Here is a 15,268-nt window from a genome sequence, read left to right as displayed (position 1 = left end):
CACCTTATTCGTACTGTATTTTTTCCCCAGATTATATGAAGATTTTTTTTAAACTCCAGAAGCTGCTGATTTTTAGGCAAGCACAAGAAAGTATTTGCAACAAATTATTCCATTCATGCATCAAACAATTCTCTTCAACAGGGCCCTGGATGGGGAATAATTTACTTCTCCCAATCTGTTGCTGTTGTTAATGTTCCATGATTTACATTCCTCCATGTGACCTCCATCCTTTTCTGCCTTACAACCCCAATTCCAATGAAGTTGGGACGTTGTGTTGAACACGAATAAAAACAGAACACTATTATTTGCAAATCATATTCAACCTATATTTAATTGAATGCACTACAAAGATATGTAGTGTTGAAACTGAAAAACATTTTTGTTTTTAGTAAATAATCATAAACTTCAAATTTTATGGCTTCAACACATTCCAAAAATGCTGGGACAGGGTCATGTTTACCACTGTGTAACATAACCTTTTCTTTTATCAACATTTAATAAACGTTTGGAAGCTTTGTAGGTGCAATTCTTTCCCATTCTTGCTTGATTTACAGCTTCAGCTGTTCAACAGTCCGGGGTCTCCGTTCTGGTATTTTACACTTCATAATGGGCCACACATTTTCAATGGGAGAGAGGTCTGGACTGCAGGCAGGCCAGTCTATTACCCAGAGCTGCAGGGCATCGCCAAACGAAGAAAAAATAACAAACAAAAACAACAGACACACACATACACAGCGTGGTGATCGGTGAAATAAAACAATATGGGGCACATTTCATTGCATCTGGGGGATGGCAAGGTACACATTTACTTTTCCTTACTCGGCCGCGTGTCAGGAGTGCGGCACCTGCGCGTGACGTCAGGTCATTTATATGCCGTTTGGCTGACTCTGACCGACGGGGACCACACGGGTTGTTTAAATATGCAGACCGGAACTCGGTGGCGGTAAGGTGATGTCCAGCTCTGCCATTACCCACACTATTTTACTACGAAGCCATGCTGTTTAACAGGAGCAGAATGTGGTTTGACATTGTCTTGCTGAAATAAGCAGGGGCGTCCATGAAAAAGATGTTGCTTAGATGGCAGCATGTGTTTCCCCAAAACCTGTATGTCCATTTCAGCATTAATGGTGCCTTCACATGTGTAAATTACCCATGCTATTGGCACTAACACAGCCCCATCACTGATGCTGGCTTTTGAACTTTGTGTCCATAACAGTCCGGATGGTTCTTTTCGTCTTTGGCAGTGAGGACATGACGCTACAATTTCCAAAATCAATGTGAAATGTGGACTCTTTAGACCACAGAACACTTTTCCACTTTGCACAAGTCCATCTTAGATGAGCTTGGGCCCAGAGATGCCGGCGGCATTTCTGGGTGTTGTTGATAAATGGCTTTTGCTTTGCATAGTGGAGTTTTAAGTTGCACTTAGGGATATAACGCCGAACTGTTTTACTGTCACTGTTTTTCTGTGTTGAAAAAAGTTGAAAAAAAGTAACAAGCCTATTGTGACAGTCAGTCAACTAGAAACTACTGAACAGATCTGTTTTCAAATGGAGCAAAACTAAAAGGTCATCAGAAAAAAATATAAACTCAAGCACAGATATTGACCTATAGTATACCTGAAAATTGAGCCTACCATCCACTACCGTCAATCAAAAGTAAGCATTGTTATCTTAAAGAGATTAGAATATTTTTGCTGTCCAAGAAAAAAAATAAATAAGTAAATACAGGTACTACTCACAACAATGCTAATCAAGATCAGATTGAATCGTAAGTCAGCCTAAAAATGATTGATCCTTTGCTTCATTGATCCTAAGATTCATATCCAAACACACACTTTACCGTACTGCGTTTTATTCGCTGCTTATAAATACCAATTCAGTCAAAACATTTTCATTCCATCATTGACAGCTCCAAAATTGCAGAAGTAGAATCCCGCCTACTTTTGCTGCAAAGGTTTCATTGAGCGTCCAATTTCTACTCTTCGCCTTATCAAATGTGACACGCATAATAGCCCATTATGTATTCAAAGAGACGCATGTGAGCGGCGATGGATGAGCCGCCGTGGACGCGCCGCCGCACATTTTTACGCACGGCGCACGTCTGTTCCACTTCCACGTCAGCGTCCAGATGAGGGAGACACACGGCTCGTAGGCACAAGTATCCCGACTCTATTTGGAACATTTCATTGCCTCCTGTTCTCCGACGGAAATACAAGGAGAGCGAATCGTGCTGTAGCACCGCGCCCTCGTTGTGAAGACTTTATTATTTTGATTTTATTTTATTGTAGGGGACATCTCTCGGTCTCGGTCTCGGTCTCTCTCTCTCTCTCTCTCTCTCTCTCTCTCTCTCTCTCTCTCTCTCATTCTCTCTCTCACTCTCTCGCTCTTTCTCTCTCTCTCTCTCTCTCTCTCTGTCTCTCTCTGACTTCCGCCTTTTCTTTAGCGATAAAGCGCCCGTTGCTCCGCATCCACCCATCCATCCTTTCAGCTGACGCCACCTGTCCAAGTCAGGTAAGACTCGTCATCAAGTTGCTATCTTCTGAAAAGTGTGACTTTCCGTCCTTGTTAATGATGTGTGACTTTACAAAGTAGTTAAAAATCGTATTGCGGGAGCTTCTGCAGCTGTTTATTCTAGGATACACGCACTTAATTAACACGTGACCCCTTTTTTTTCTTTAATTTTAATTTTTTAAGTAACGTCATGCTATGCCTGTTTGTGTCAATTCGTAAAGTTGAACTCTAAACATGCTTTAAACAAGTTAAGGGAGTGCAGAAAAACATTCAGACACAAATATGCAATATTCATTTTTTTAAATATATATATATATATATATATATATATATATATATATATATATATATATATATATATATATATATATATATATATATATTAAGGGACATGTTTCAAGTCTTCCTCTCCACCCTAGTCACCTGTACAGTGTTCAAAGCCCCCCTTAGCCTCTTGTCCCCCTTCCTCCTGTTTCCAAATGCTCTCCTTTGAAGCGATGATGCCCCATCTGTCATATATGAGCAAAGGGAGACCACGCTCTGCTCCTCTCAATTACTGAATTCTCCTCATGCCAGCTCCAGTGGGACAGGAGGAGGAGCAGGTGGGTGGAAGTCAGTGCGATCAATCAACATGAAATATTCAGCTTTGAATATGCACATGATTTACTCTACTACCGTTGCCCTTGTTAGATAGTTATGGCAACCCCCAAAATAAGGTTTTCCACATGTGACATAATTTAGTGTGAAAAAGAGGAGCTACAAGTGTTACCACCAAGCCCTCCCCGCTTTCTTTAGATGATCTTTAAATCGAAAAACTGTGTGTGGTTTGAAAGCGATGAGGAAATTAGGCGAATGGGTGGAGAGGGAGGGCATGAAAGTGTATCATCACAGCCTCTTTCTCATTATGCTGCAGTAAACTCACAAAAGCGTACATGACAAAAGCTGGTCTTGGCAACTTTCTCCCCCCTGACAGTCACACTTGTTTGAACACAGGGCACATGATTTGAATAGCAGTAATCCATGCTGAAATCAACAGGCCAGATGAACTTTTTGGCACCCCACTGAGTCGGATTTTCTCCCGCCAAACAAATGCCTAAGCTGTTTAGACTCTTGGCTTAAAATCACCAACTTATTTGTCTTTCCCGTACCGTGGCAACATTACAGAGAGCATCTTAACCTATTCTAGCCACTCTAACTCTTCAGGAAACTTTTAATCCCCCAAACGGCTGCTTTGTGATAATAATAATATCTTTAGGATTTTGCCTCGTGAAATTCGCCCGAGTACCATGGCCCTAAGTATTTGATCTATGAGGCAATACAGTGAAAAGCATAGCCCCATGATATGAGAACACAACAGTGAATAATTAATAACCTTGCTCCCAATTCCAGGAAAACAATAGCATATTGTAGGAACGCTGCACTAATTTAACTAGAGAAGAGAGGGGGCAAAAAAATGTTAAAGAACTTTGGCAAAAAGTGGGATGCATTGTTAGTAGTATGGCTTTTCTTTCGCTCCGTTTCACGGCTGCAATCTTTTCACACAGTGTTCAATACAGAGGTGTAAGTGTTGCGTGCTGTCGGCTGCAACGTGTTTGCATTTGAGACTAATCAGAAGCTATTAGATACCCCCTTTCTCACCTGCTGGCACTATGTGAGGTGGAAGTGCACATGCAGGAAGCTATTTTCCACAGGCCTCCTCTCCTGGCTGTCAGCTCCCATTAAGGCGGAAGGTGTCATATCTGTAACACAGCTGAGTGCAGATGGCAGAGTGGAGGGGATGGCTCACCGATTTAAACAATGATTAATGAACAGAGATGGAAAACAAATTACATCGGACTATTGGAGGCAGGGAATTGTTTTTATGAAAATGTTAATTGTTTCTGCCAGGCTGATACCCGGAGTGGGGGAAGGGTGAGGCGAGGGCAAAGCAGCCGTGCAACCAAGGGGCTACTGATAGGGCGTCTACAACCCCCCCGGCTCGGTCTATTGGCGCTTCTTGCATGCAATGTTTAATACCCTACCCAGGCTTGAAGACCACTAATGTGCTGTAACTTTCAAGGTTTGGCTTTTTACGACAAACCCCACAAAGAATTGTCGCCCACCACTGCACCAATTAACGTTACCTCTAATAATAAGTGGTTGTAAGTGATGGGAGAAGCCGCTTGTGTTCTAGTTGTAATTATTGCAGGCGGGTGCAGCTGCACTACTTAGGGAGATGATGATAATTATTTTTCTTTTTTCTTTTTTTTTTTATTTCCACTGCGGCTTGATTTTTTAAGAGCATCATACACTCATCAGAGTAATCAGGAGAGAGTGATTAGTGAAAATCCACGAGGCTAACAGCTGCCACATTAAACACTTGCCTCTGTTGCCAACACACAGAGCCGCTGCGCATAGGACACGGGCCGACAAGGCACTTCACCTTCAACACCATGTGTGTTTGTTAGAAAGTCAAGGCTGCAAACACACAATTAGAATAAACAGAGATTCTCATGAAAAGGCAAGTTGTTGTGCACCAAGGTCGAGCTGCGCTGGTGCTCCTATTGACAATTTGGAGTATGGGGAGTCAAAGTTTGATATGCCGCTGAAGGTGTGATATCGAGATAGTCGCCATGCGGTGACCTTGCTCTCCAAAGTTGCATGTTTACCGAAAGAAGCACATTTTTAAGAGGCAGATGTCAGTGTAGCGGTTCACACGGCCGAATGTGAATGCTGGTGTGACCGGCAAGCAATTGAGGGTGTGGTTTTGTGTCTTTCCCCCATAGTTAGTTGGGATAGGCTCCAGCTTTCCCGTCACCGTGAACAGGATACACTCCATAGGAACTGGATGGATACGTCGCTTGCCACCGTGTAAGGCCTGCTCAAGTCAGGGGCTAATTCTCTTAGCCCAGATGTTGCCTGAGCACAGTCCTGAGATCCCACTGGGTTGATGAGCCCAATCAGTGGAATGATGAAAAGATGATTTTGTCCCTGTAATTACAGTGTGTAAACTACTTAGCTAGGATTGCAAAGGAAGTCATTTTCTAATTACGTCGGTACCCCGTTGTCTAATGGTGGATGTTTTGTTGTTTTTGAAAGAGAGAGGGGGTGGGTCGAGGAGGAAGAATATGTATGCGTGTGTGTGTGTGTTGCTGCGGCAAAAAAAAAAAAAAAGACCATCACGAAAGCAAGATGGCTGCCAAATGAGGGCTCATTGAATTATCAGCCCAGTTAATGTGCCTTGGATTATACTCTTTGTTTGTCATTTTTTTTCCTGTAGATGCCATAGCTTAATGAGATACTGTAAGTGGCATTACCCGACTCCTGCTGTGGTTTTGTGATGACTCGTTTAATGTCTTTTGTTTTTGTGCCTCCGAGTGCTTTGGCAAGTGAAAGTCGACACATCTCCAGTTTCCCCCGTTTTCGCCATCTCGGTGCCACTTTACCAATAAGGAGCATCGTTCACATCATGCAAATGCAGTCAAAGGCGCTCGCTGAGATAAATGAAATGGCATTGGCAGTTTACAGGGGCAATCCTGCCTTTTTGCACTGTGGGACGGGAAGTTGCACAAACCATGTCAGTGTGTTGTCACCAACCCAAAAAGAGCCATTCTTTGAGATCTGTGTGAGTTCTGTTGGCGTTGGCAGTGGGCCTGCGGGGGCCCAACCATCTGATGCAGGCCCGCACCATGTGGATTGGCTTGTCTTACGCAAGGCATCCCCAACGCACGCCGCACTGTTAACATAGCCCATCTTACGCCAAAAGCTTTGTTTGTGTCCAGGAAGAACAGGTGGCCCGTGCAAACACCAGCAACTGTTTACACATGAGTGATTTAAAATACATTCTATATACACATGCTCGAGTGTGTACGTGTGTGTGTGTGTGCGTGTTATGGAGAGAGATAGAGAGGGAGAGACTACATGTGAAAGTGTGTGTCCTTGCACGCACAGAGACACTATTTGATGATGGAGCATTAAGGAGGCAGTGTTTGTATTACTTTATTATGAGCACTATTGCAGGCATCCCAGGAAGCTAATGAATGCAACGTTTATATATATGACACACTGTAGCAAGGTTAGGACACGGCACGGTTCCTCCTCTTTCGAAACTTTGTCTTAGTCGTTTATAGCAGTTGCCTCTTGCACGAATGTGCACAATCATTAGCCTTAAGAAAATGTAACACTTTCCATCAAAAGTACAAATGCAGATAGTCAACGTTGTAAGTAAGTCTTTTATCTTGCACTCTTTGTATCCCATCTAGTTCCCAACAGGTTTTTCACGCAAATTTAGTCTAATGTACTCAGTCAGCAGTATGTTGCATTAACAACGCGGTTTGCTCAAATGCCTCTTTGCAGCCGGCAAGAAGACTCTCAAATAAGTGCTTCAGTAATGTCACTGAAGGGCCGCAGACACTGATTTCTAGTCATATTTCTCAAGTTTTGATAGCAAAATCATCTATTCTCCACATACACAATAAATGTGCGCGCATTCCTTTATGAGTTCTTTAGCTATTACTCACAAGGAGCTAGTTTGTCAGTGCTGTGTGTGCTCTTTCTTTGCTCCTGCAGTAATGAATGGCGCTGGTTAGACTATTCTATCTCCGTCAGGCATTTGGGAGGGGGGGGGGGGCCTACAGAGAAGCTCCTATAGGCTTTCATTAATCTGGTTGTCAGAAAGTGTATGGGTGCTATCTTTTGTCCGGGTCAGGGTGGGCAGCTGCGTTTACCACTGCCCCCAGCACCCTGACAGGACACGCCACAGGATGGTTGGTTGGCTGATTGGTTATGTGTGTGAAATGATACACAGGGGGCACGATGTATGGCAGCCTGTGCATGAATCTTCTTGGGAATTCCTGATAAAATAGTTGTTACATGTAGCCACAGAAGTCGGAAAATGTGAGCTTTTTTTCATTTTTCACTTTGAATGAAGTATGCCCTGCGATTGGCTGGCAACCAATTCAGGGTGTCCCCCGCCTACTGCCCGAAAGACAGCTGGGATAGGCTCCAGCACGCCCGCGACCCTTTTGAGGATAAGCGGTAGAGATAATGGATGGAGTTTGAAGTAGGCAGAGTCTCTTGCATCAACACGTATAGCACCTGTATCGCAAATGACACAATAAGAAGAACATCCATTATTTGTCCCAAGAGGGGACTTTTCTTTTTCACTCTTGATTGTACTACACACCTACAAAATATAGAAAACACTTGTACCCATTCAGCGAGGGAGACAGTCAGAGTAAGAAAAGTACCTTTAAATCAATTAATTGATCAGTAAGCGATTTGGCAAAAGCCATCAACTCCTTGAATTTGGACAAGTCTTTTTTTTTTTTTGGGGGGGGGGGGGGGGGGGGGGGGGGGGGGTTGGTTTGGGGTGACCTAATACATGTATTTATTTTGAGAGTATAAGCTTTAATAGCGTACTCTACTGTATTTGTAGTATGCAAACAGTTCTGTGCCAAAGGCACTGTTTTAATGACCTTTTTTCACAGCAAACATTTTGATGAATAGACAAAATAGATAACAGATGAATGTGAAAGCAATGACATTAATTAGGGTCCCCTTCCATATGATTTTGAGAGTCAACTGCCTCACAACTTTGCCAGTAGTACTGGCGCTTTTTTAATTGTAACAACTGTAATTTTTGTCTTGCATTTTCAAATGAAATTACCGTTGTAAATGTGTGTCTTAAAACGTGCTGTATGCTCAGTATCTGACAATAAAATTGTGGTTTTACACTGAAAGCTTTACACGCAAGTTAGTTCTTGTTCTACTGAGTGTTTTTGATTGTATTCTAATAAAATGTCTGAGGAATTGTATGGCCATTATAGCCTTGCTAAAACAATAAATGTAATGGTGGCGTGACACAGTACTGTGTCTTCCTTATTTTAATCAATATTTATTCCAGAACAATTCAACGTTCAGTTCCTGTTGGTGTAATGGGCATTATGTCCTACAAACACTGAGCAGCAACAATATTATGAGCACTTGCACAGTACAATGATATCAACGACAATGGCGGCATCATATATTCTACCTTTACAAATATAATAATATTGTGTTTTAAGTGACATTGTCAGAGAAGTACAGTATTCATTTAACAATGTGTGGCGGTAGGTGTTTGCATTGGCGTAGAACTGGAATGCATGCCAAGGACACCTGCCTCTACTATGTTGGTTACTTTGATATGAGAAAGTAAAAAATATTAGGAACATCTGTCAGTATAGTGCAGTACAGTAGTAAACCACTGCAAAGGACAACCACTATAAACATATTGTTAAATTAATACTTCTCAACTCTGAACATTATTCTTTTTCAAATAGAGAATATTTGATACAGCCCTTGTATTATACGGTATATCACGTATCAATATGTTGTGCAAGTGGTCAAAACAGCTGGTGGCTGTACAGTGGACCCCCACTATTTGCAGGGATAGGGACTGATCCGCGTTTAAGCGACTTTCCACAAATAATTGGCGCTCACCTAAAATGCTTATACCAGTCTATATTCATTGTTAATTTCATAAATATACCACAAACTATGATCCCAAAAGACTTTGATTTTATTTGAAACACTTGCAAACATTTTCAAACATTGCTTTACCCTTAAAAATACAGTACAGTAAACAGCTTCCAGATAAGGTCAAAGATACACAATGTATAGTCCCTGTATGTATGTAATGTATGTACACATTAGCAAATTTAATGGTGCAGGTTGGGGGTGAGTGAGTGTGTGTGCAGGCTAAATATCCGCTTACACACAACCTTATGCCTTTTGCAGCTAAAGTTTGCTTGAGTGGACAACTAGTTTGACTTAATTTTTTTGGTGCGTTTACGGTCCACAGTAAGTTGTTTGTTGTTTAAAATAAAGAAACACTACAATCCAATTCATATCATACATACTGTGGAGACAGTATTTTGCCATGAAAGTAAAAAACTATATATTTTTTTGCCATGCTACAGAAACATGCAAATAGGCGTGTCTTCCCCCCCAAAAAAATCAGTGAATAGGTGAATTTGCAAATGCAGCACCGCAAATTATGCAGGGCTCCACTGTATATGGTCAATAATAATAATAATAATAATAATAATAATAATAATAATAATATATCCAATAGTGTCTGAAAACCTTTGCACAGTACTGCATGCTATACATTTGAATCAATATTCATTCCATAATTAATTCTACTTCCTACAGTTACAATGACAGTTTCCTCTATACTGTAGCCTGTGCATGTCCCTGTCGTGTCTATTTTCCACAGCAAATCCAGTTCATAGAAACATGATTGCATTGCCAGATTTTGTGTCATCGAGTCACAAAAGGACTTGATTGACTTGAGCAGGATTTTCCATGGCTTTCCATTTGTCTTACAAATAATTGCTTTTATTCATAAAGCTTTAATTTCTATGCATCATTTACATTCTGCAGTTTACAGAAGCTGTTTGTGGTGCTTGTTGTGTTCTGCTCCACCAACCAAGCAAATTATTAATGCCTTGCATCTGCTGTTAAAAAAGAAATATGCACTTCTGATCTATAAATTTTATTCATGCGCTTCAGCAGTGTCACCACACTATGGATTTACAATACTGTCCATCTATCCTAGCTGACAATATACAGCAGCAACAAAGTTAAAAGATTACACCTCCACTTGCTTGTTGATTAAATAGCTTACAAATTCTTTTGGCTGACAGCAGTAAAAATAAATGCGACAATTTTTGATACGGTTACAACGAAAGTAATCCGTAATGCGCAGCTCCCATGGCTTGTTTAAATTTGTGATACATTTCTCCTCCGTTATTGCCTGCATGTAATCGCACCTGCTCCTTGTTCGTCAATGCGCCGCCCTGCCTGAGAGGTGCTGCTGTGAGATGATGTTTAATAGCGTTCAAGCACTCTGTGAATCTGCTCCAAAAAAGAGCCTAATACACTCTGACAGAAGGAAAACACCTGATGGCTCTGCCTCTGCTGCTAAACACAGATTCCTACAGTTACACACACTCTCTCTCACACACAAGCACATACGCACACACACACACACACACACAGGTGAAGAATTTATGCAGCATTGCTTAGTTGGTCAGAATACATTTTCAAGACTTTTTGGTATCATAGTTCTATATAGCAGGCATGATTAGCTCCGGGTTGTATATTGATCTCAGCTCAGAGCAGATATCTGAGTTGTTTTGTGTATAGCACCTTCATGGTCATGACACACTACACAGGCAGCAGGTTTTATGTTTTGATTGTGAAAGGTTATTTTTGTGCCTCATCAACTATTCTCTGAGAGTGAATGTGTGGGGTTGCACTCTTTTTTTATAGGACATGACCATCGTGTGAAAGAGCATCTGTGAATTGCCTGTTAAAGGAATCATAAATGCAGTCCTGCTGTTGCTTCATGACAAAAAGACAGTCAGAACTCGAATTTGATCAATATTATTGATTTGGGCACAGACTTCAAATTGGATGCACTTTAGCACATTGCATGTCCAAGGCTGCGGTCTTATAATGCCATTGTAGTTTTTTTCCTGATGGCTTAAGCATATTTTTTGTAACTATTGGCTATTTTTGCAAAACTCTTCACACAAATAAGATAACCTTTTGCCAAAATGGTGTCACATTGTAGCTATCTTGCAAAAGCAACAAAGTCTTGCTAAGCTCTTTACACCTTCGTAAAAATCGTATTCTTGTATCAAACAATTAACGCAAGCCATGATATTCGTAAGCGCACAATGTGCCAACCACACGCTCATGGGAAGAATGAAAAACACATCTGGCTTTTGTGCTCTCTACCTATACACGAGGTAGGCGTTTGTACTTTTGTCAACACACAGAGATCCAAATTTCAAGTATTTTTTATTGAAGGTGTTTAGTGCAGTTATTGTAAAAATCAAAACAAACACAAAACTGTATTTTTACATGTCACCACCCCCCCGCTTCCCACACACAGACTAATTTCAGTGAGAGATATGGAGGAAAAAAAACGTAGTCTACACTGTGTTGTCTCTCTGGGTCATTCCATGGTTGATTACATGGTCCACTATTGGAGCTCTGATGTCATCTGTAATTCTATATCTCCCTCTCCTTCCTCCTTCACCTCTTGTCTCCCTCTTGCTTCTTCAGCTCTATGTCTTCTTCCTCTGCCTCCTCTAATTCTCACTCTTCTCACTCTTCCTGCTCCCATCATTGGACACCACACCGACAGCTTACCTGTGGGTTGTTTATAGTGTTTAGGTTGATTGCAAAGTGAACTAATGAGCTAAAACATTTTCTTCTGTAACAGTGTGACCACATGTTGGTAGATGAGTATAAATAATGTATGTAAAATGTATGTAAATTTGAAAAGCAGTGTGTTGATCATTTGGAAATTGATTGTAAAGCCGGGAGTTGTGTGTTACAAAATTACAAAGTACAAAGGAGTGTTTGTGCTTTTAGTTTTGTAAACTCTGTGAGTGTTTTTGTGATATATATTAATAGGCTTAGAACTTGTGCTACAAGAACCACTGTTAAAGTTTAAACATTCAGAAAAAAAAAACTATAATAGAGGCCACTACTGTTTGTGGAATACGAATTAAGCAGTAAAATCCACCTGTTTTTGTACATCTCAGGGAGCGGCCATTTTGCCACTTGCCGTCAATTGAAAATGACATCACAGTTGCTCAGGGCTCAGGTAACGACCAATCACGGCTCACCTGTTTTCTGAAGCTGAGTCGCGATTGATCGTTATCCGAGTCTTGAGCAACTGTGATGTCACAAAAAGGACGCCCCCTGAGATGGCTAAAAACTCATCTTAACTCATCTTCCACAAACACAATATCAGTGAGAATGCCATGTTTAGACTACTGAAGGCGCATTGAACATATCGTTGCAAAGATTTTTTGGGGCTTGACTTCCCTTTTTAAGCAGTATGAAGCACATTCACTCTTGTTCCTGTCAGATATGATTAGATGAGGTCCGTATGGTTGCATTGATTGCTGATCGATAGTTGAGTGCAGTCATGCTGCTCGGTTGGTGTTGCTGCTCTTTAACTGTGTGGTTTTGTGTACATCATTTTCATGAGTGACTGAGGTTGCAGCCCAGGATGATGTAAGCCTGTGTTAATTCAGTGCGGACAGTGAAGGCTTTGTTCTGTGCCCTTTGGTGCAGCACAGGCCTCGCTTATGTGACCCCTACCATTGTCGCACCATGTGAATTTGAGGCTTTGTTTTGCTGCTACAGTCGAATCAAAGAATGGTGCTGGGGAGGAAAAAAATGTTTTAAATTTGAATACTTTCCCACTTAAACTGAGCTTGCATTTTTGCATCATTAAGTTGTTTATTTTTCTCAGTACTCCTGTGCCTTAACGCTTTTACTTTAATCTTTCTTTTTTAATTTTTCTGGTGGTTATTTGAGAAATGCAAAAGAGAGGCTAAGTAGAAGAGGTCAGACTTTGATGTTTATGCCGCCATGGTATTGTGTGTCAGTACAACTGAAGATCAAGACAAAGATTTCCATCTTGCCCTTTAGTATGGGGTGATATGTTTGTTGAGTAAGGCTTTGTGGTCGGACTTAATCAGCAGTTTCACAGTCTCCAGTGTTAATGTAAAACCGCAGGTATACTTAACACAGGATGAGAAGAGATATAACCTACTTTGCTTCATTTGCTGACCTATTTGAAGTGCATCACTGGTATTATACAGCAGACATTTGAATGACTACTAATGAGTAGAAAGTCACTCTTCTGACGTTAACCATAGGAGCCAAAAGTTTCCATCGTGATCCATATAGGTTTTTTTTCCGTGTTTTTTTTTTTTTGCCTGTGAATGCTTTCTTTGTTTTGCTAGAATTTGAATGCACTTAATGTTCCCTTTGTTCTCTCTTTAGGTCTGAGCTGCAACAAGCCGAGATTTCATCTGATCAGCATGAATCCACATCCTGTTTTAAACTGAATAAGTACAAGCAAGCCAGCACACAGTTCACTGCAGACCTTTCAAACACCCCTGACCACTAGTCTGTAACTTTAGCCAGACACTGAAAGGACAGATTCATTAGGCCGCCCACCCACCCAATTAGGAGCCAGATGGCGCTTCTGGCCAATCAAATCATGGACGCAAGAATTCTCAGCAGCATGAATGGGAGAGTTGAGCTCTCGCAGTTCTTGAGGGTTACAAATCAAAGCATCGTTACCCAGGTAAACTCTGTTCAGGATGACAATCGCAAGAACAGAAAGTATCCTTGTCCGTTGTGTGGAAAGCGTTTCCGCTTTAACAGCATCCTTTCACTTCATATGCGCACACACACCGGCGAAAAACCCTTCAAGTGTCCCTATTGCGACCACCGGGCTGCACAAAAGGGCAACTTGAAGATACACCTGCGTACCCACAAGCAAGGCATTCTGGGCAAAGGCCGCGGACGCATTAGGGAGGAGAACAGGTTGCTTCATGAGCTTGAGGAAAGGGCCATACTGAGAGACAGGCACATGCGGGCAGCTCATGTCGGCCCTCAGCAAACGTCCGTCATAACCCAACTTCAACAACGGCAACAGGCCCAGACTCCAAACCAGTTCCTCAACAGCCAGCCCATAGCATCTACGTCCCCTAAAGCCACCCCGATCCACGATGAGACCGCTCAGCCCTCACCCATTGGGTTTCGCTGCTCATTCTGCAAGGGCAAGTTCCGAAAGCAACAGGAGCTTGAGCGACACATCAGGATCCTGCACAAACCCTACAAATGCACCTTGTGTGAGTTTGCTGCCGCACAAGAGGAGGAGCTTATCGGTCATGTTGAGACGACGCATATTACCACTGATTCAGGGCCAGGACATAAGCCTACGGCGGGCGTCAATGAAAAGGGGAAGCCCGGTGGTGAATTTCCCTGTGATGTTTGTGGACAAACCTTCAGCCAGGCCTGGTTCCTCAAGGGTCACATGAGGAAACACAAGGACTCTTTTGAGCACTGCTGTCAAATTTGTGGCCGTCGCTTCAAAGAACCCTGGTTTCTCAAGAACCACATGAAGGTCCACTTGAATAAGCTGGCCTCGAAAGCTCATCTCCCCCCTCGGCATGACAACTCTGTTAACATGAATCATTTAACAGAAGATTATCAGAGCAACCTCTACTCGCAGTACATCTCCCGCATTCACAACAGGTTCCTCACAGCTGAGAGGGCTGACCAGACAGATTATAGTCAGTTACTCGCCGCAGCGGGTGTTGACATCAAAGTTAGCGAGATGTTAGGTCGTGGGGTTTCCCCAAGTCTCGGCCCGCTCAGTGAAACTAAGAGCTCCTCTTTGTTGGGCTTGAATCACCTTCACCCTCCGCTGAGCTCCACCAATCTGGACTATCTGCAGAAGGTCATCTCCAGCAGAGATGCAGTGAGCTACTCTGGCTGGCACATCATGACACCTCCACAGCACATCTTCAACCCGAAGGAACAGCAGCAGCACCAGCAGAGCTCCTCCTACCTGTCTGAGCGACGCCTTGCTGTGGATGACAGCAATGTAGGCATCGCCGACCAAGACGCTAACACGAGCAGCCGGCCCAGCAGCAAAGGCAGCCTGAGTCATCAGGGGCCAACCGAGGTCACCACAGAGACTGGAAGCGCCCTTGAACGCCAACCACAGTCTTCTTCTCCTGCTTCAGCTATAGGTAACATAGTTTTAGTAGAGACGATACGGCTAATAATGGGGTATGTATTATAAGAATATTAACTTGTTACAGTACATACAGGTCCGGCATGTGTTACTTCGGCCTCCTTTCATAAGAGGCATATAATTCCGGAAATCTGTTTTTCCCCTCAATTTC

General features: G+C 42.3%; 1 protein-coding gene across 5 annotated transcripts in view; it reads left to right on the top strand.

Annotated features, from left to right (window-relative positions):
* The first annotated feature begins 2,085 nt into the window (after positions 1-2,085).
* LOC147148492 (zinc finger protein 536-like) overlaps positions 2,086-15,268 on the top strand; it is a 36,608-nt gene continuing 23,425 nt past the window's right edge. For 3 of the 5 annotated variants that reach the window (XM_086029688.1, XM_086029692.1, XM_086029691.1), the window contains exons 1-2: positions 2,086-2,513; positions 13,350-15,112. In XM_086029688.1, coding sequence (XP_085885814.1) covers positions 13,546-15,112 — 1,567 coding nt within the window. In that variant the 5' untranslated portion in view covers positions 2,086-2,513; positions 13,350-13,545. Of the gene's footprint in view, positions 2,514-5,276; positions 5,364-11,251; positions 11,291-13,349; positions 15,113-15,268 lie in introns of those variants that run through there. The other 2 variants (XM_086029690.1, XM_086029689.1) reach the window with 2 other exon arrangements.

Source organism: Filicampus tigris, chromosome 4 (assembly GCF_054856515.1).
Source record: "Filicampus tigris isolate MCC_2025a chromosome 4, RoL_Ftig_1.0, whole genome shotgun sequence".
In the NCBI taxonomy this organism is placed as follows: domain Eukaryota; kingdom Metazoa; phylum Chordata; class Actinopteri; order Syngnathiformes; family Syngnathidae; genus Filicampus; species Filicampus tigris.
The sequence above is the reverse complement of the archived record's forward strand: the minus strand, read 5'-3'. Positions and strand labels throughout refer to the sequence as shown.